The sequence below is a fragment of the Talpa occidentalis genome, unplaced genomic scaffold, assembly GCF_014898055.3.
Source record: "Talpa occidentalis isolate TD23 unplaced genomic scaffold, MPIMG_talOcc4v2.1 talOcc4.4, whole genome shotgun sequence".
Classification (NCBI taxonomy): Eukaryota; Metazoa; Chordata; class Mammalia; order Eulipotyphla; family Talpidae; genus Talpa; species Talpa occidentalis.
Window position 1 is genome coordinate 8,559,014 of NW_023604295.1, and position 21,327 is coordinate 8,580,340.

The following is a 21,327-nucleotide window of genomic DNA, read 5'->3' on the forward strand; positions in this document are numbered from 1 at the left end:
GAGTTAGATACCATGTTTTAAGGAAACCCTCATAATAATGCCCTTTCTGTAGTGTATGTGTTACAAATTTTAAATAATAATGGAAATAATAGCTAACAGTTACTTTTTAGACATTGTATCATTTTTTGATTGAGGTACCATGATTGTGCATGATTTAGGAGCATAGGCTTGCACCTCTTCTGATGTATTATGTGTTACTACACCGTACCTACCACCCAAGCCATAATCCTCCACCCTGGTCTGTTGGACCCCGCCCTCCTTGCTCCACACTTCCACCCTCCCCTTCTGCTAGCCTGAGTTCTGCAGCCAGATTTCTAGGGTTTGTTTTCATTAAGATTTGCCTGTTCTTTTCTTTTGTCTCTTTGTATTCCACCTCTGAGTGAAATCATCCAGTATTTGTATCGTTCTTTGACTTATTTAGGGAGCATCATCCCAATAGTTACTGAGGTAATCATACAACATAGATGATCTCATTTAATGCTTGTAGAAACCCCATGGCTCAGGAACTACTATTATCCCATTTGCAGAGGGGTAAACTACCATGTAGAGTTTGGCTCAGTCACTCCTGAGTGTCAGAACTGAGGTTGGACTTAGTGTGTACTGTAGGACCCCAAGGCTTTGTCTCCCTACATTGAGCTTGGGGCATAGCTGCCTCCCAGAGAAATCAAATTCATTGCAGCTCTTGAAGAAAACCCAGAGTCCCCATGGCACATAGTCACCCAGTGGGGTCAGCCCATGGCAGGCAAATGAGTACTGTTGGCCCCTGATAGCTGTAGCATTTCTGCCTATTGCAGGAGAACCAATGTGGGGTTCTTCCTTGGATCATTTCTAAAGATAAAAATGTTTTTCCCACCAAAGTCAGAAAAAAAGTATGCCAAATATGTATAGTTGTGTGTTGCTTAATGATGTGTTGGACAATGATGGACTGCATAGATGATGGTGGTCCATATAGATGACCACAGAGCCTAGGTGTGTAGTAGGTTGTGCCATTTAGGTTTGTGGAATTGCACCCTGTGATGTTTGAACAATGACAAAACTGTCTGACAACACATATTTCAGAATGTATCCCTGTCATTAATCAAGGTATGACTGTAGATAAAGTGAAATATTACTCAGCCATGAAAAGAATGAAATTGTGCCACCTGCAACAACAAGGATGGACCTGGAGGGCATTATGCTAAGTGAAATTAGCAGAGAAAGACCTATTGGATTCCACTTATAAGTGAAATCTAAATAAGTTAAGCCTGTTAAGAGAATAAAAAGGTGGTGACGGGGTGGGAAGTGGGGGGATAAGATTGATGGTGTTTTAGGGCACAAACTTGGAACAAGCAGTAAATAAGCTTTAGAGATCTAATGTACAGTATAATGAATATAGATAATAATATTACACTACAAATATGTAATGTGATACATAGGACTATAATGGCAAGATCATAGCTGAATATATAAGTGCATCAAAGTAACAAGCTGTACACCTTTTATTTATACAATGTTACATGTCAAATTAATCCAATAAAATGAGAAAATTAAAAAAAATGATACTGTGTAGACTCAGCTTTGTTTTCCCATATATTTTATAAATAATGCCCTCAAACTTTCACCTCCTTCCTCATACCATTTTTCTGCCTAGGTATTAGAGGAACATTGGTAAAGAAAATTTTCAGTTCTGGTAGAAGAATATGTACTTTTTTTTAAAGTGTAAAACTTGCATTGTCAGCCTCCAGGTGCAGGTGGAGGGACAGCCGCCTGCAGGCCCCATTTGCCAGCAAGAATCCAGCCTTGCAAATTATTGGCAGCTGGCAGCGTGATGAGTCCATTTCAATATAAATGGGCTGTTGGTATTAATTTCTGCCAGTTCCTAAGCAATTCAGGAACTGCTTTGAAAATTTGAAATTTTGCAGAAAGCCGCTTGAGAAGGATGCCTAGGAAGAGAGTAAACAGGATTGTAAAAGGGGAGTTAGGGGAAGGGTGCAGATGATGGGGGTGACAGTGGGGTCTTGCTGAGAACTGTGACTTCTCGATGACAGCACGTTTTCGTAGCTGGGGAAGGTCTGTAACTTGGCTCTTTGTTTTATTTGCTCTGGATGTATTTTTATATTCACTGCTACAAATGTATTTTATTCACCTTGCACAAAGTAGGTGATTTGCTACATGATTTTGCTGTCAGTGTTTGTCATGTCAGGTTCCTGCTGGTTGGAACCAGCAGCAGCAGGTGGCAGGAGCAGGCAGCCCTGGGAGGCAGGTCCAGAAGGACAGTTGGGGGGCAGCACCCCAGGGAACTTTAAGGCCTTTTGCCTTTTTTAGTATTTGCATCTCACTTTTAAAATACAGGCTTGCTTAAACAAACAAAAGACATCCTTAATAGGCTTGCTTGGGGAGTTCTAGAGCTTGGCCAATTTATTTTCTGTACTAAGTAACAGTTTGGATATTTTACCTTAATTGTTTCCTGTGCTCATTCTTCATCAGTTTCCTCTGAATTTGCCAATTGCCAGTGTAAGAAAACTTGGACAGGAGGGAAGGCCCCTGTGTTTAATTTGGTCCTTTGTCTTTGTTTTGTTTTGTTTTGTTTTTTTTTTTTTTTTTGGGTAGCACTCTCGCCAACTTCTCTTATACATAGAGAATAACCCAGACTTCCTTGCTCCCTTTCGTTCATCTCTGTTTGCCGAGATCGTGTAAAGGAGATGTAGACAGAACCACTGGAACGTCTTTACCAATCAATCTCTGCTATCGGATACCTCAGTCCTTAGAGATAGGTTAAAATGATAAATTTGTAAGAGCTATTTATTACCATATGTATGAATAAGTTGAGTTATTTATCTGATTAGGCATGCCACTTTATACCTGTAGCTTAATGTTGAATTGTTTGCTTTGGGGTGTGGTATTTTGTACAGAATTAATGTTTGACAATTGATGAAAATGGGTTTGGTAAAAAAATGCTTCTTTACTGGATTCTGGCTGATTGTTTTTTTTTCTTTTGTCTTTCTCTTTTTCTGTCCTCTGCAGGTTTGGGGCACATTCTCATATATGAGACCCTGATGGCCACCCCCAGGGGCAGGTGCTGATCTATTTCCAGCCCCAGTTCATCCTGCCACCATTTCCAAGCTCAATATCTAAATGCCACACTGCTCTTGGGGCAAATCGGGCTGGGAACCACTGTTGCCTTTTAAGGTAGGTTTGTGTGTGTCTGTTTGAGACCTATACCTTCCCAGATGAATTAAGTGGATAACTTCAAAGGTGGCAGGCAGAAACAATGTAGCATTATCAGAATTGCTATGTTCTGTGCATATGGTGGGAAAAAGTGTTTTGAATCACTTCCCTGGATTAGGGTCACACCCATCCAACAATTCAAAAGCATTAGCATGAAAACTTAAAAAAAAAAAAGAAAAAGGAAAAGCCTGTTACCTGTGAAATCTTTTCTCCCCCCCCTGTGAATTTCCCTCAGGGGCTTTTAAATTTATCCCTGAGCTTCACCATCTTTACATTGGATTATGTTTGAAAAAGACAAACCTAGCTTCAAGACCTTAACTTCAAAACAATGATATATTTTGTTTCTGGTTTGTATAATCTTTCAAATGCAAAATAAATACAGTCAAAATAATAATCTTTCTAAATCACAGATCATCTTTGATTTGTTGCAAAACTTTGCGGGTTGGTTTCTGGTGTTAGGGGTATTTGTGTGTGACTTGGCAGGTCACTTTTCAGTGGTTTATAAAGATTTAGCAAAAACTTTCAGAACTTTGTCTCGGTTTAATCTTAGCTCTTTTTCTCCCCCTGTCTTCAGGCTCAGCCTCCAGTAGGGAAAAATAGGCTTCAAACCAAGACCTCCCACTAGAATCTAATTTTAAATTTGCAATCTGTTGTCTTGTGATTTTCACTTCAAATTTAACTTTGAAATAAATCCATTTCATCCTTTTTCCTGCCATTTTGGAGGTTTGTTTTCAAGTCATGGGAGGGTAATCATTATGTTTATTTTAATAAGTTTTTCACTACCTAAGGGGAGTGAAAAATGTCTTAATAACTATAATTTATATACATCAATAAATGCCCCACAGTGAGTTTCCCAGTGCCCTCACCAGTGACAGAAAAGCTTGGCTTTAACCGTTAACTTTGGACATGAATAGGTGTTGAACTGGGTCATCCTGAGTCCCCTCATGGGCTCTAAAGTTTCCACATTTGATGTACCTTTGTTTAAAGCAAACTGAATGATGAGTGTTCCTGCCGGAAGAGCCACACCAAGCTTGTGTTGTGTCTCTTTGGGTGACCTGTAAAATGAGGAGTGAGATATGGTCCCAGCCTCGAGCAGATCATAATAAAATAGGCAGGGAGTGCATATGAAGCCAGACAATGTGTCAGTGTACGAGAACCCATGGCTCAGACACGGCATGAGTAGGGCATGCAAAGTGCCATCGGAATGGCGAAAATGAGCGATTCAATCCAAGCCACAGAGTATTTTCTTTATCTTCTGTAATTTCCCCAAACCATCTGTTTTGAGTTTGGGTTTGGTGTCATTTTGTTGTAGCTGTCAGCATAGTGCCCACATCCCTACTCTCTTCAATTATCCAAGAAACCCAGGGACATAAAACATGTTAGTATGGTTTTTTTTTTTCTTTCCTTAAAATGAATTATGGATTTAGTGTAGAAACTTTAAAACATCCAAAAAATATAATTTTGAAAATTAAAATTATTCTCAATTACTCTCTCCAGACTATTTGCCTTAAATTTTTTGTACCAGTCTAGTGTGTGAGTGTGTGTGTGTGAGTGTGTGTGAGTGTGTGTGTGAGAGAGAGAGAGAGATTATTAATATTCTTTAAGAAATTTTTTACCCACCCCAAACCAGTATCTGGCTTAGATGTGCATCTCAAATATAAGTTTTACTTCTATGAATAAGATTCTCTCTGCCCAGGTACTTTGACCAGGGGGTTTGTCAGTGGGATTGTTCCTCATGCAGTACTGAGAAAACGTCACATTGACGTGACTTAAAAATGCAGCATACATGTTATATTTTGGGTGACACAGGTTTTACTATTCTTTTTACGTTGTGTCCTAGTGTGTATAATAATTGATGTCCATAATGATCTTGCATAGCCATTGCAAGCAGTTAAGTTTTATTTATTTCAAGAGTGTTGACCTTTACTCAGGGAACACAGTTATAATAGCTGCTTTATACTTGCTGATAATTCTGGAAGTTATATCTGTCCTACCTTCAGATTGGCATCCATTGATTATCTTTTCCTTCGAGAACTGGCTGGATTTTCCTGGTTTTCTTTGGAATGCATCATAGATGTTTTAAGTATGATGGTGGGAGACTTTAGTCCTATTCAAAATCATCTGCAGAATGTTGAGTTTTCTTTTTGCTGTGTTAGCAAGCAATCAGCTGACCAGGTTCCATCAGAAAGTTCTGTCTCACCTGCTGTGAGTGATGTCTGTAACATCAACTCCATTCTCAGGCCTTTGCTCTGCTCTTTTGGGTTTGTCCCACACTTGTGCCACTTGGGAGTAGTCTCAGAGGTGGGCTGTGTGTAGCTCACAGCCTTGGCAGTTTTGCTGTGCCCAGTCTTAGGCATATGACTCTGCAGGATGAGCCTGGGACTTGTGTGATTCATACACCTCATTAGAGGGCTTGCTTTTCCAGCTCTCTTTTCTCTGAGTTCCTCTTTATTACTGGCTTACAGGATCCACTCTCCATGGTTTCTTTGGCCAGAACAACAGGATGTGTCTCATGAGTTTTTCTGCCTGGGCCACAGCCATTTGGGCACTCACCTTCTGTGTTCAACACAAATGATGACAATTAGAAGCAAAAATGGGAAAGTTAGGCTCTTAGGAGAGGCTTCTTCAGGGCTTGACTTGCTCTCCAAGTCTGCCTGCTTTTCTTACTTTTCATAATCCTCAGATAGCTGCTTTTTCATTTGGTTCTGAGTTTTTGGTTTTTATCAGTGGGGGAAAGGTTGGCCATGGTGCCTTACTCCATCTTGGCTGACACCACATATTAGCAGTTCAGCTTTATCTCTGCTCTGCTAGACAGAAGCTCTGTCTCTCATTAGTCAAGGCTCTCTCTCTACTTAAGCTCATTTTGGACCATTGGTCTCTGTTTGCTTTGTATTTCCTGATAATGTGCTACGTGATGCTGGGTAAGTGCTTATTTTTTTATTGCCTAATTCAATAAGATGATATCAGAAGGTTTGGTTGGTTTTCAGCTATAAAAAGGAATTTGAAAGTTTCCTTTTAAAGAATCCTCATAAAATTTTTTTTCATTAACTAGAATAGTCCAGTTAGTGAAAACTTTCTTTAATCTCTATTCTGAAATAATTGTAGATTATTCGCTGGAAATTGGCAGTGCAGTGGAATTACCCTTCACCAAGTTTCCCCTAATGACTGCATCTTCCACAGTTATAGTAAACTACCAAAGCCAGGAATTTGACATTTTTGCAGTGGGTGCGTCATTTTCTCACATAGGAGTGGCAGATTAATAAATCTGTGAAAGATCATTTGCCTTGGGAAGTGACCACCTACCTCATGCGTGTCTGAACCAACCACCCTAGCCAGCAACTGTTTGAGCTTTATGATAAGGTTCTGTGAGATACCTTTTTAAAAAAAAAACAACAAAAAAACCCTCTGTGTATTTAGTTTAATGGTATCTAAAAGGAAGTTACTATGATTACTCATTGAAATGTTTAAGTCACCACTTAAAAGAAAGATCCAGGTGTTGAGAGGATTGGAAAGGCCACATTCCCTCTCGGTCTGTATGCCCCTCTGGGTTCTGGTCCACTTTCCAGTAACCCCCGGCCCACACATGCCACTCTGTCATGCATCATTTTGATTAATTCTTACAATTTCAGAAGTCCATGCTATCATTATACTCATTTTGTAGATGAGGAGAAAAATCCAAGTTTCAGTTGGTTTCTCAGACCACACATTAGGGAGTGATGGAGGAAGATTTAAGCTCCAGCAGTATGATATCAGAGTTCACATTTTTGTGGCTTGTTTGCTTCTTATATTTTTTAAAATTTGATACTATATTCAAAATGATTCAAAATTCAAAAGACCTAAAAACATATACAACGCAAGGTCTCTTTCGGTATCTGTTACCAGGTAAGCTCATCCTGACTAGTTCTGTATTTTTCACTCTGTCTGTGGGCTGCGGATCCCTTTCCGCTCTGAGCCCCTTTCTTAAACCTCTGCAGAGGCAGCTCCAGTAAAGAGGAGGAAAATAGGAAACAAGGATAAGGGTTAATTGGAACGAGACAGGAATAAGTCCTCAATGCTTAGGGAAGTGGAACAGAGCAAGCTGCACCTCCTTAACTCAGTTCCTGGGTCAGGTAACCCCCAACCCGGTGGTTTGGAATGAGGGACCTGTCTCAGATGTGGTCACAGGGGGACAGGATCCCGAGAGCAGCAGGCAAGTTGGAAGCCAGGGTGTCCTTGAGGTGCTGAAAGCAGAGGCTCGAGTATTTACACTGTGGTCATGTCCCCATCTATACATGCTGTGTAGTCCGTCCTAGAATGCATTTCGATGAGAAAAAAATAATCCCGACTTGTGCTGAACAAAAAATAGTTTGAGAACCTGCCTTCCTTACACCTTGTTTTGCTTAACATCCAATATCCAAGAAGTTTCGATGTTGTTAAGTGAAGATTTAGTTGTAAGAGGTTTTCAAGTTTATTTTGTCTTTCATTCCTTCATTCCTTCATTCCTTCATTCATTATTCTTCTATTGAGCACCTTTCAGGTAGTGTTCTAGGCATGAGGACACAGCAGTAAACAAGACATACAAAACTTTCCATCCCCCTGAAGCTTAGGTTATAATGGGGAAAGAAAAAAAAATACATAAGTAAATGAAATACATTGTTTGTTACAATGATGATAAATGCTAAGGAAGTACGGAGAGTTGGGGTCAGAAATGTTGAGTTCTGTGAGAGGGGTTATCCTTTTGGACAGAGTTAGGGAATGCCTCCCTGAGAAGGTGATGCTTGAGTCAAGATCTCAACAAGCTAGAGAAAGTGAGCCAGGCAGTTGTCTGAAAGAAGGAGGGTTGCCCTCTGAGGAAGAGCTATGCAAAGGCCCTGGGGCAGGTTGGGAAGCCAGCATGTCCACCACTGAAAGAAAGTCTGAGAAGCCAGATTGGAGGTTCAAAGACTGAGTGTTATTCATATGCTAAAGTCTTGTCTCACTGCTTGCTAAATTCCCCTTCCCCCAGCTGTGCCTGAAAGTGCAAGCTCTCTGGAACTAACATTCTGTGGGAGTAAGGCAGAGCCTGCATTTGAGAGTTTAGTAGTTTTAAGATGGGTAATGTGTTGAGACTGAGTGTCCTTAATTCTGACTCTCTTCTGTCCAATTTCTATCCCAGTTTTTGCATTTTAACTGGTTCTTCTCGGCCTTCATTTTCCCCCTCTTACCTAGGCACTGTGTGACCATTAACACTCACCTTTTGCTTTTGTTACTAAAATGCGCGAACATAGATTGTCTCTTTAGCCTGGAGAGAACACAGCTAGTCTTTCTAGAGTCTACAAAAAAGTGCTGTCCTGAAATTGTGTTGAGGTTCATAGGAACAAACAAGACCTGTACAAATGTAAGACAAACATAAAGGGTTTTTTTGTTTTTTCTATTAGTGGCAGAGAACAGGGAGAACTGAAATGATGGCAGTAGCTGGCATTTGACATTTGTCCATGAAAAAGGTTTAGAACTTTCCATCTAGCAATGTTCCAGAGGTTATCCCCTGAGAGGGGAGATTGTGTCTGTTATAGAGATTCAGCAATTTTAATTTTTCATGCTTTTGTTATTTCAGAGCCCCCCCATGGAACCCACATGGGCCTTCATGGTTCTCACCGACCTTTCAGGAAAAGCTTGCAAATTAAGGGGTGTTTCAGCAGTCCCTCGAACTTATTTTTCTTAACTTTAGTTGTTTCGAATTTCCTGCTGACTCTGCTTAGATCACCCCCTGAGAATTACCCTCTGTAGGATGTTGGAGATTTTAACATTCATCTATAAATTCTAGTTCTGAAGATAAGATTGCTTCTTTCCTACCTTGGCTGGCTGAAGAGAATCTTGCTACTAAAAATGCTATTAATATAATAGGCCCGTCAGTGTGATGCGTGGAACACTGTCATTCTTGGAGGTTGGGGCCATTTCCTTTTGAAAACCTCTTTGGAGGCTTTTAACTTGATTAGTTTTCTGTTGGCAGAAATGAGCCTAACTAGAAATTTATCATTGAGAGTATGCCTGTCAGTTTATATTTGCAAACTTTTGATATCTATGGCAGAGGAGGGGGTATTCTGATGTATTGGAGGTGGCAGTTTTGCCTTTTCTTCTACTCAGCTTCTATTGCCATCTCCCCACCCCACCTTAAATTTAAATCTATATGATTCTTAAAATGGGTCCATGGCTAACACTTGTTCTAAACTTTTTATTATCTATTGGTCAAACACCTAGCTACTTAGGCAGACCCGAGGGATCTCAGTGTGTGCATAAAAGAAACTGAGGACTCTAAGAAATTGCCCATGGCCTTCAATGTTATTTATTTATCTATTTTACTTTTGAAAATATAGCACATGAGATTCTTAGAAATGTAGGTAACAGAAGTGGCCATGCATGGGGATTTCATCTTTTCCTTTTCTGTGTACTGAGTAGAGTGACTATCTTTTTTTCTGGCCTCATAAAGATACCAGCTAGAGGCATGGCCTTATTGCTTTGAACTATACTTGCAGCTATTAGAAAGGAGACTCTCTTTCTTGGAAGTTCCCTCTGAGGATCTCATGCTTTAGCTTAACATCTGGTATCTGTATGTGTTACTACTGGACTTACCGGGACATTTAGTGGAGCTTCCCCAATTCCTGTTGCCACAAATTTCAATTCAGTTAAGATGGGTTTGTGGACGTTTAAGTAGTAGTATAGGCTGGGTGGTGGAATTCCAGTGTGATTCCCAGATGATGTGCAGGCGTGTTATATTCCTGGGTCTTTCTTTCTTTTTTAATAATTGATTAATTTATTTTCATTAATTAATTAATTTATTAATTTATTGACCTCTCTCTCTCTCTCTCCCCCCCTCCCCTGCTGGATGCCTCAGAACTATGGTTAGCTTGCAAGTTCTATCTTTTTTTCCCTGACCTTTTGTTCAGTTTCTCTGTATTCCACATATAAGTGACATCATCTGATACTTATCTTTTTCCTTCTGACTTATTTTGCTTAGTATAATCCCTTCCAGCTCCATCCATGTTGGTGCAAATGGCATGAGTTTATCTTTTTGATGGCTGAGTAGTATTCCATTGTGTGTATGTACCGCATCTTCTTAATTCACTCATGTGTTTTGACTCCTGGGTGTTTCAGTCTCTTCTTTATGGTCACAGTCACTTTGCTTCTGATTGCCTTCTGTGTCTGCCACGTTTTGTTTATCGTGTGCCTTCTTCAGCCAGAGTATCACTTTCATGAGAGCAAGGGATGCATCTCTTTTGTTCACTGCCTCTGTCTCTGACTTCTAGAGCATAGTAGGGGCTCAGCCTATATTTTTCTAAATGAAAGATTATGTAGATGCTTAAAAGAATCTCAGGGATATAGCCAGCTACTCTATTTTTCTTCTTTCTGGTCAATTTCATGTGAGTGTCTTAAGTGATACCACTTGAATGGATACAACCTGGCAGAGCAAGGAGATAGGCTAAGTAGAGTCACCAATGGTGAGCTTTGAAGATTTTCCTATTTTCCACTGTGGAGAACAGTCATCAGGTCAGTGAGAGAAGCAGGAAAAATATTAAGGAGGGACTTGAATTAACTTGGGTAGCCCCAAAAGGCTGAATCACATTTAGCGGTTTCAGAATGTGAATTTCTGTTTTCAGGGCACTCTGTACCAGATTAATGTTCTCAGGTTGGATATGCTCCCAGAAATAAACCCATTAGTCTGCTATTAGGCAGAGAATGGGGTTTCTATTTTGTTTTGCCCATCTCCCTTCCACCCCCTTCCTTTTCACACTCCCTCCCAAAACCCCACAAACACTAGATGTTTAGGATGCCGTGCAGCTGAAGGTAAAGTAATTTTTCTTTTCAACTTTAATATATTAGCAAAGCATTGATCAGACTTAGGTCTTGCGCTTTTCCATTTTTGATTGATTTTGACAGAGCTGGAGTTGGGCTGAAGCCAAACCAGCCTGGGGAGGAAGGGAAGAAATTATCAAAGGCTCTTGCGAATTTTGTTTCATTTTTTGAAAGATGTCATTTCAAAAGGAAAGTCACTTACTTAGCAGACGTGTTGGTCCAACTTTAAATACCTAAGTGTGGGGTTCAGGAGGAAAGACAAGGGTTGCCAGCCCTGGAGGTGGGGTGTGCTCCCTGGGCACATGTGTATTTCTCTTAGCGGTCTCTGGGGAGCCATCTCAGCGGCTGATGTCAGTTCTCACCTGCTGCAGAGTAGGAGTCCACGCACCTGCCAGGTGTGTATAGGAGGGTGTTACCTGCGGAACTGGTAACCCACCCTTCCTGCTGAGGTCTATTTAGTTACCTGTACCCACTGGTGACTCAGTGATCGCCTCCTTTTCCCCCCTCCCTTTCTACAGACCATAAAACCATGGGAAACGCAGAAAGTCAAAATGTAGAGCATGAGTTTTATGGAGAAAAGCACCCCATCCTGGGGCGCAAGCACACGTCGCGCTCGCTGCGCCTGTCACACAAGCCTCGGAGGACCAGGCACTCGTCCTCGGGCAAGGTGATCCACCGCAACTCCGAAGTGAGCGCCCGCTCCAGCAGCACCCCCAGCATCCCCCAGTCCCTGGCCGAAAATGGTCTGGAGCCTTTTCCGCAGGAAGGCACCCTAGAGGACTTCGGGAGCCCCATCTGGGTGGACCGAGTGGACATGGGCTTGAGACCGGTGTCTTTCACGGATTCCTCCGTCACCCCCAGCGTGGACAGCAACATCGTGCTCACAGCCACCTCTGTGCAGAGCGTGCCAGACTCGGAGCAGAGCCGGCTCTACGGGGATGACGCTACATGCTTGGCAGAGGCAGGCAGGAGGCAGCGCCCCTATACCTCCAACGGGCCCGCATTCATGGAGACGGCAAGCTTTAAGAAGAAACGCTCCAAATCAGCAGACATCTGGCGGGAGGACAGCCTGGAATTCTCACTCTCTGATCTGAGCCAAGAACATTTAACAAGCAACGAAGAAATCTTGGGTTCCGCGGAAGAGAAGGAGAGCGGGGAGACTCGGGGGATGGAAACCCGCGCGAGTCCCCGGCAGCTCAGCGGCTGTCAGCGTGCCAATTCCCTGGGCGACTTGTATGCCCAGAAAAACTCTGGGGTGACAGCGAACGGGGGGCCGAGGAGCAAATTTCCAGGCTATTGTCGGAATTTGGTGTCTGATATTCCCGATCTTGCAAACCATAAGATGCCACCAGCTGCTGCTGAAGAGGCTCTTCCGTACAGTAATTACAACACACTTCCCTGTAGGAAATCTCACTGTCTTTCTGAAGGTGCCACCAACCCGCCAATGAGCCACAGCAGCAGCATGCAAGGCAGAAGAGCCAAAACAACTCAGGTAAAGTGATTGAAATCTGCTTCACTATTTTGGAAATGGTGCATGACTCTGAAAGTGCATGATTTTCTTTCCACGGTTCCCCACCTCTCGGCGGGCTTTACCCTGCGTGTGCCTGCTGCCTGCTGCCTCTGGCGCCGCGTCTCTGAACACTCCGCTCTCTCCTGCTTGGCCCCTCTTACTTACAGTTCTGCGGAGAAGGGGTGGGGATTCAGGAAGGAGTGTGTGTTGTGGGGGATGTGATAGGAGTGGGAATAAAGCTGATAAGTTCATCCTGGGAAACTGCCTCTCCAACTCGGATCTGCAACCGCGGGCTGCTTATTCCGAGCTTCCTTTCTACGGGCGGTCCTTTCTGGGCACAGATGGGCGCGCTGGGCTGTGGACTCCGGGAGCTTGCGTCCTCAGCGCCGCAGGTGGGAAGAGGTTAGTTGGAAGTCCGTTGGAGGAGGCGCTTTTGGTCATTTGTCAGCTCTCTTGGAGGTTGGCAGGCTGGCTGTCTTACCAGGAGCCACTTCAATTTCCTGTTCCTTGCGCTGCTGGCCGGCCCTGTCACTGGGGGGAGGGGTACCAGAAGGCATGACATGGGTGACTTCCAGTTCCTGCTGGGTAGCTAACTAGTTGTTTGACCCTGTACAAATTCTGATGTCTAGTTCCTCCTCTGAAAAGTGGGGCTAAAGTGCTCCACTTGCCTGCTTTTTGGTCTAATGCACAAGAGCGTGGGTGTGAAAACACTTTGCAGCGATGCAATGACAGGAGGACCTGTTACCTTCCCTGGTAGTGGTAATGAACTTGAGGATAACACATCCTTCCTGCCTGTCTTGGTCCTTTCCTGGTTCTGCTGTTCCCTGCAGTGGACTTTGTGTTGAGGATGGAGAGCTGGTTTGCAGATGGTGCTGCAGGTCAAAATCCGCAATGAGTTCATTTGCCTTGATGGGTGTGTCACCCACCAGTGTCACCAGTGGCCACTGCTGTATTCAGTGGGAAAGCAACAGGTGCCTCTGAACTGGCCAGTAGGAGATGGTGCTGCACCCCACTGCTGAGGTCAGATGGGCATTTGAAGGTTAAATTCTCTCAGAAAGGGGTCTAAGCATAATGGGCAGATGGTGGGGAACCTGAAGTGGACCCCTGGAAGACAGGCATTAGGCTAAATTAGTTCTCACTGAAGAGCAGATTAACAGTTACTTTTTTCAAGATCTCAGGTTTCTAATTTTACTTTAGAATTTTAAATTTTCATATGCAAAGTCATCCAGGGATACAGATTTTTGTTAAGCTACTCTAGATTTCTGCATTAGAATTATAAAAAAAATGGCTGTATAGCCTTCCAGATTTATTAGAGGAGTGTGTTTAACCTTTGCCTTCTCTTTTTAAAACTTTTTTTTTTAAATGATGGTCAGTGCACATAACTGTGACCATCTTAAAAACCATTTTCAAGTGTGTAGTTCAGTGAAACTGAGGTCACTTATATTGTACCCCCATTTCTACCATACCGTTGCCAGATGGAAGTGCTGTCCGTGACCATTAAATACCAGCTTCCTGTATTCTCCCTTTCCCTGCCCCTGGCAACCACTGCTCTACTTTCTGTCCTTATGAATTTGATAGGCTCCTTGAGGTTCCTCATAGAAGCAAAGTCATAATATTTGTCTTTTTGTGACTGGCTTATTTCACTTAGGATCATGTCTTCCAGGTGTATCATGCCGTAGCCTGTGTCAGAATTTCCTTCCTTTTCAGGGCTGACTAATGTTCCACCACTGTGTATGCAGACCGTGGATGGTGGTGTTTTTAATCCATTCATCCATGGGAGAGCAGGTTTTATTGATGTCCAGTCAGGTTTTATTGAACCAGCACCCTGGTTCTACCTCTTCTTAGGGGACTTTCAGCAAAAATTTTAAGTCTCCTGATATCTTAATTTATTCATCTGTCATTTGGGGGGGTTAATAATAAGGCTTTTTGAGAAAATGAATGAGATGGTGCCTGCAGCACAGTACCTGGTAGGGTCTGAGCAGCCAAGGAGGGAGAACCTTTCTGTTGTGGTTTTTATTTTATTTTATTAGTGGTGTCCTGTGAGGTGAGGACTGGGGGTAGTTTGGAGTTTATTTCAAAATCTTGAGTCCTAGAAACAACTTGGTTAAGGAGTTGACTCCATGGTCTGAGTAGGTGAGTGTGCAGCTTACATCTGGATGCACTGCCTGCATTTTTGCTCATCTCTTTGCTAAAGGGAGACCGTGATGGTGGATATGATGGCCGATCCCTGTGCTCCCTGGCATACTCCTGCATGGTCAGTTGGTCAGGTGAGGCACAGGTGAGATAGGTGCCCTATTCAAGGATCACCTCAAATGCACTGAAGGCTCTGTCCCGGACAATCTCAGATTGCTATTGGGGGGCTGATTCAGAGCAATGGTCTGTGGTATTTGGAATTTTAGCAAGGGGTATGTTACCAGCTACAAACTGTTGAAAAAGCAGCATCACCTGCAAGTGTTACTTTCATCTGGAACAATGTTATGTTAGCTCCTACTCCATGTGTGATTTGAGAGGGGTACTCTATCCTGGCTCCTTATCTCCATTGCTGGGACAGCTGGGCCTGTGCTTTACCCCAACCCCTTGCTAATGAGCATGAGCTTTGGGTTACCACTGCTGCCAGAAGAACCTAGAGCGTTGTCTCCTTCAGAGCCAACCCCCCTGAAAACTCTCACGTGTAACTGTTATGTGAAATCTCCATTCTCTGACTGGTTGCCTTCCAACATTGTTAATATATGGAAGTGAGATCATCGAAATGTGGTGTCTCAGAAAGTCACCGCTCAGGCGGCTTAATGTAATGCACAGTGCAGCGGCCTGGGAATCTTAAGTGCATTGGCTTCTTGGCTTGATGCCAACGGGCTGGTGACCTTGGGCGAGTCACTCTAGCTTGGGGTTCCGCTGGCTGCCCCTCGGGCGGGTGAGGGCACCAGCCTCCGACAGGACCGGCAGGTGAACCCAGTGGGTCATGGGGCCTGGAAGCCTCTTGCAGAGTCTATAAGGTGAGCGGGTGTATTATTTTCGTATTGACTTTCTGTGTGGAGGGAGGCTTCTTAATGACTTGCAACAAACCCTGGGATTCTGCATAACACCGTCCACTCACCCACGCCTTCCACTCTTAAGATTGGTGTGTTCATCCAACGCAATTTCTTTTGAGAACCCACTACGTTCCAAACTGTGTATTTTAAGAGGCAGTGGGTGTGTGGAAGCTTCCTTGAAAAGAATTCCTATTTTGTTGGTGGTGGTAAAGTCTCTGACCGAGGGGGCCCAGCAAGAGAGCTTGGATGTGAAATAATTCCACCCCTGTGTCCTGGTGATGAAATCCAGCCTGTCACCACTGTCCCGTCAGCAGTTCTGCCCCCCCAGGAAGAGGTTCCTGGCGGAATGTGTGCCCAGAGAATAGCGCCTAAGACTGCGAGGAGGTGTATTTGATCTGAAATAATGCAAACAGCTTTATTTGATTTGAGAGTGATCAAGAAGGAGGTTTTGACCCTGTGTGTTTGCTCAGTCATTGGATGTACTACAGGGCCAGGGAGAACTGGAGCTCACATTCAGGGTCTGAGCTGTGACGTCTCATGAGTGCTGCCTCTCAGGAATGCTGAGGGAGTGTTTGTTAGGTGCATTTGAGCACATGTGTCTGTGTTCCAGCCAGTCCTGCAGTGCGTCCAGCTTTGCCCAGGTGCCTTCAAGCACGGTTTCCTGGTGCTGATCTCCATGGACCAGAGAGGACAGGGTTCGTCCCTTGGGTTGATTTGCTCTTCCACTGGCCTTGTGACCTGTCCTGAGCAGAATTCCTTTCATGGTGGTGTCTTCCCAACTGTCAATCCATCTGCTGCTTAGCAAACTAATGAACAAATGGATGGTGAGCTTGACAGGCATAATCCAGCCCCTGATCATCAGAGTGAGGAGGGAGCCCCCGCAGCCACACCCCCAGCCGGCCACCCAGGATCGGCCTTGATGTATTCTATGTAGTTGGTCGTTAAGGAGCCAAACAGCAAGCAGCCAAGGTCCAGGCAGGGCACTGTCCGCTCTCACCTCTTCTGTTCGGGAGGGTGCAGGTGGGCAGCTGTGCTCCCGGTAGAGGAGCAAGGTGCTTTCAGTGCTGCTGCGATTGAGTGGCCGATCTCAGCCAGCAGATGCGTGCTGGGTTGCCTCTGTGGTCTGCTGGCGTCCAGCTGCCGTTTTCATATTTCCTTTTAGAGTCTCTGTGCCCAGGACTAGTGTGTCTGGTTGCTCAGAGAAAGTTCTGGAAAGCTCTCACCACTGCTTCCATAAGTCCTTTGGGGTTTTGTTTTTATTTACCTCCCCCGAGTGTGTTTGTGCTTTGACATGAGTGTCTCCATTTTGTATTGGACATAAGCGACTTCATTTGAAATAGTCCACTACTTATCAAATGCTATGAATAATTCCATAAATATCTGAACAATAAAATGCTGTCACCACAGCCTGGACTTCCCTCCCGAGGTGTCCACATGGTTAGCGGCCCGGTGACAGGCCGGATGTTGTAAGGTCCAGCCTGTGGGCTCTGTGCCTGAGATGGGTCGTGGCCTCCTTCACGAATCTACTGTCAGATTCCACTGGGGAGTGAATGTGAGGCTCCAGGCACATCGCAGAAGCCAGGAAACAATGGTGACTTGTGATGGTGAGTCGGGTTAATCTTGAGTTCAGCTCTCCTGCGTCTTTGAGTCTTTCAGAGGCGAGTGGAGGCAGAAAGTGCCCTCTGTGGAGTGTCTGGTCCCCAGGTTCTGTGTTTCAAAGGGAAGCCTTGGCTCGGAGCCCGCGAGCTGACTTGTGAGGAGAGCTTCATTCATCCATGGGGAGATGAAAGAGTGGGATGGAGGTGCTGAGAAGGTCTCTGGGCCTGTGGCCTTGGTGAGCAGCAGGGGGGCTTCTTAGATTCCCCCAACCCCCAGGAGACATGTCCCACTTCTGACACTACCATGTTCCCAGCAATTCTTCATGCCCTACCTGGTATGGAGGTGAGGCAGAGAGAGCTCCTGATGGCTGTGGGCTGCTGGCAGGGTTCATTTCAGCCCGACTCCGAGTGCCTGCTGGCTGCCATCTCTCTCCCGCCCCGTCGCTTGTCAGGGGAGGAAGTGGGTTGACAGAGACTAGATGATGTGACGAGGACTCACAGCTGGATTAAAATCCAGATCCTCCTAATCACAGACCTGGATCCCCTCTTCTGAAGCACCCCTGGCTCCTGCACACCACAGCCTCCCTGTGCTTGAATGGATTTCACTTCAGCTGTTTTAATTCCAGATTTTAGGATTAGAACCTTCTGGTGTAGAAGCTGAAAGGGGTTGTTGGCTGACAAGAGCATAGTATTCCCCACTCCTGGAGCAGGAGACAGTGGTTTCTGAGAGCCGTGGAGTCAGCTGTAGGAGCCCTGTGCTGCCCTCTGGCCTGAACCAGCAAGAGTCTTGGGCCTCCCTGGTGGCGCAAGGGGTTAAGCACCACACTATGAAGCAATCCGCAGCTTCTGCAGCACAAGTTCGATCCCCAGCAGGCCAGGGAGCTACCCACATGGCACAGCAGACCTCAGACCTCTCCTGTCTCTCCCGCTGCTCCCCTCAGCAGTGTATTTCATTCAGTCTGCCTGTTCTGTTCCCCGCTCTGTCTCTGGTGAATCCTCTCACCCACCTCTCCCACATCTCTGGCCTGAAACCCAGCTCTGTATGCATAAATAAATAAATCTTTAAAAAAAAGAGTCTGGAGATTCCAGCGAGATAAAGCTGTAGTGTTATCAGGAGAAAATCTTGACTTCCTAGAAAAATTGTGTTGATTTTACTTTTTTGTTTAGTTTATGCTTAAAGGACTTGGGAGTCAAGTGTTCCTCCTCCCCCTGTCCCCAGAGCTATAATTGACACCCAATCCAAGAACTTTTCAACCTTTGGCCCCAGACTCCTTTGAGAATTGCATGAAACATTTGGTTGTTTTTCTTAGATAAATATGGGGACCACCCTTCTGTATATAATCTCAGGACATCCCCGGGTCCTCCAAAGTTCATCTAGAACCTCTGGTTAATTTTTCATGAAACAAACATTTTCAGATCAAATCCATTTTTTTTTTTAAAAACTCTTCCTTCTCTGTCTCCTGTTTGATGCTCCTGTATTGTTGTGTTTCTTTCTTTTTTCTTTTCTTTCCTTTTGATCATTCCTTTTTGGCATGTGAGTTAAGCAGTGAAATGTTTATGTTGGAAACGAGCCCATCTATTTTCCACAAGAACATCCATCTCCTTTGCCCAGATCTTTTGGGGAGTGCGTGATGGAGCAGCACTGTGTCAGCAGTCCTCTCAATTCTGGTAAAAAGCGCCCCAGATTCCAGAGGGCTTCTGTTCATGCAGGGTTATATCTCGACACACTTGTCCCGTTAGAAAGTGAAAAGGAAATGAAAAAATATGTGTTAAATCATTTCAGAAAGGCAGCAATAAATCTGTGACATGCTCACATAACATTTTATTTATTTATTTTTTCAATAAAGCAAATGAGGGAGATGAATAGTGCTGTTTGGCACTTTCGCAGCTCTCGGCAATGCCTGCCTTAGCAGAAGACACCAGCGTCACGTCTGCTTCTGCATTCGCTCTCCTGCATGCACTGCATTGGTTGGACTGCGCGAGGAACCTCTGGCCTTGCTCGGGTAGTTGGAGAAGGGAGAGTCATAGGGACCCACCAGAAGGATTGCGGACCCCAGCTCCCCGTTTGGAGAGCTGCTCACTTATCCTAATGTTGGTTGGGGAAGTTCAGGTCTTTGAAAGTCACAGTCTCAGGTTGGCCCGCGAGGAAAGTCTATACTCTGGATGTGCTCTTAGTGCAGTGAGGGGTTGTGATTGGTGTTCTAGTCAGAATCGGGGGCAGAAAGCTTCCCTGCCAGGCATCTCCTTGGGGGCCCACGGTAGAGCTGAGGAAACCCCCCAGGCTCAGCACCGCCCTGGGCCTGATGGCTCTGGACCTCCTGTTGATAGATTGTCTACTGTGGAGCAATCACCAATCCAGTCTCCCTTTCTGACTTTCTCTGCTTTTACAAAAATAAGAGAAATAATGTCAATGGCTCTTGAAGAGACGTGGTCAGCCTGGATGGCTTGTTGCCTGCCCGAGGTAAGCTTTGCAGTGACGGCCAACGTGTCACCTCACCTTCAGGGACGGGTGAGCTGAATCTCAAACCAACTCAACCTTTAAATAAAACTAAAATGTATTCCACGAGGAACAGCTTTCCCTGTTTTGAGATTATGGTGGAAAATGAACAGCCGTTGTTTCATTCAACAGTGTTGTTTTTTTTGAAGCACCTACCCCACGCCTGGCCTATTCTTGGCACTGGGGAGGCATCGACAAGAAAAGCTCCCTGGGCTCACGGAGCTGGTGGGGGTGAAGTTTGCAAAACAACGAGCATAATAAGTAAATGACATGTTACAGCAGAAAGACCAGAGAACGGGGGATGTGGTGACGCCTTCTCGGGCAGCCCCGGAGAGGGCAGCCTTGGGCAGGGACTTGAAGGAGAGGTGGGGGGGTCAGTGGCCATGATTTGCAAGGTGAGGGGTGCCCTGAGTGTTTAAGGGAGAACAGCGAGGTCAGCAGAGCTGGAACAGAATGGGATTGGGCAAAGGAGATGCTGTAGAGACATTGGCATGGCCATGGGGGGTCAGAGAAGGCTTCCCGCTGGGGAAGGAGCAGCTTGAGCTAAAACTTCTGGAAGTCTGAAGGCTTGGAGTGACCCTGGAATGAGCTATTTGTGTCATTGGTTGGCAGGTGCATTTGGACATTGGTGTGAACAACCTTGAGTGAGAGCGTGGCAGCCTCCACATTGCTCCTGGGAGGTCTGTGCAGCAAGGGGGTGCGGATAGGGTGATGGAGGGAAGCTAGAGATGAAGGCCTGCAGCCGAGCCACGCATGTGGTGCTCGGGAAGGAGCAAAGGGGTGGGTGGTGATGCCGAACCAGGTAGCGAGGAAGAGGATGGCGATGGTGAGGTTTGACACTTGGGCATAGCAAGACAGATGAAAACAGAAGATGAGCCATGAACTTGGAGGCACGCTCCTACCTGGCGCTACCTGAAGCAGCATTTCAGGCATTTGACAACTTACCTTTCAGTCCTTTCTTAGCAACAATAAGGACTTCGCTTGCAGTGGCTATGATCAAGAGAAATTTGTAGTCACTCTGTTGGAAATCATTAGGGAAGATAGCAATGGTGTGGGAAATGTGAGAGGCATGGAGACTTTTCCTGGGAGCTAGGACAGGTGCCAGGTGTTAGTAGTGGGACAGACAAAGGCACGGGGCATTTGGGGGAGGGTGGAGGGAAGAGAGAAAGAGACAGAGAGAGGGAGGGAGAGAGGGAGAGAGAGAACAAGAACCTCAGGACAGTGGAGAGCTGGTACTGTAGTATCTCCAGCAAATAAGGACTGGAGATTATTAGTAACAGCACCCAGCGCTCATTTACAGTGTAGAAAAAGTCACCGTTTTCTTACTTTATTGTGTTGTTTGGTAAATGTGAAAATAATGAAAAAGGGACTTGATAAGCTCACACCAGCCTTGGGCTGCCTCTTTGTTTTTCCCTCAAGACCCTGCTTTCCTCAAATTCTGTATCATGAGCTTTTCTTCCATTTTAGTTGGTGCAGGAAGCTAATAACAGAAGTAGGCAGTGTCTTTTCTTCTCAGATGGAGAAATAAGTAAGGCTGAAGATGGAAATGACAGTATTTATAGTTGACAGTCTTGAGCAGTTACCACGTGCTTTTAGAAAGTTCTAGAAACTTTTCTTGGGTTGACCCACTCAATCTCACAGCATTTACAAAGGTGTTAATGTTGCTGTTCCCATTAT

At 44.8% G+C, this 21,327-nt stretch overlaps 1 protein-coding gene across 14 annotated transcripts in view; it reads left to right on the forward strand.

Annotated features, from left to right (window-relative positions):
* TIAM1 (TIAM Rac1 associated GEF 1) overlaps positions 1-21,327 on the forward strand; it is a 355,067-nt gene that overhangs the window by 220,674 nt on the left and 113,066 nt on the right. For all 14 annotated transcript variants that reach the window (XM_054700321.1, XM_054700322.1, XM_054700314.1 and 11 more), the window contains 2 exons: positions 3,004-3,168; positions 11,535-12,508. In XM_054700321.1, the coding sequence (XP_054556296.1) occupies positions 11,546-12,508 (963 nt within the window). In that variant the 5' untranslated portion in view covers positions 3,004-3,168; positions 11,535-11,545. The remainder of the gene's footprint in view (positions 1-3,003; positions 3,169-11,534; positions 12,509-21,327) is intronic.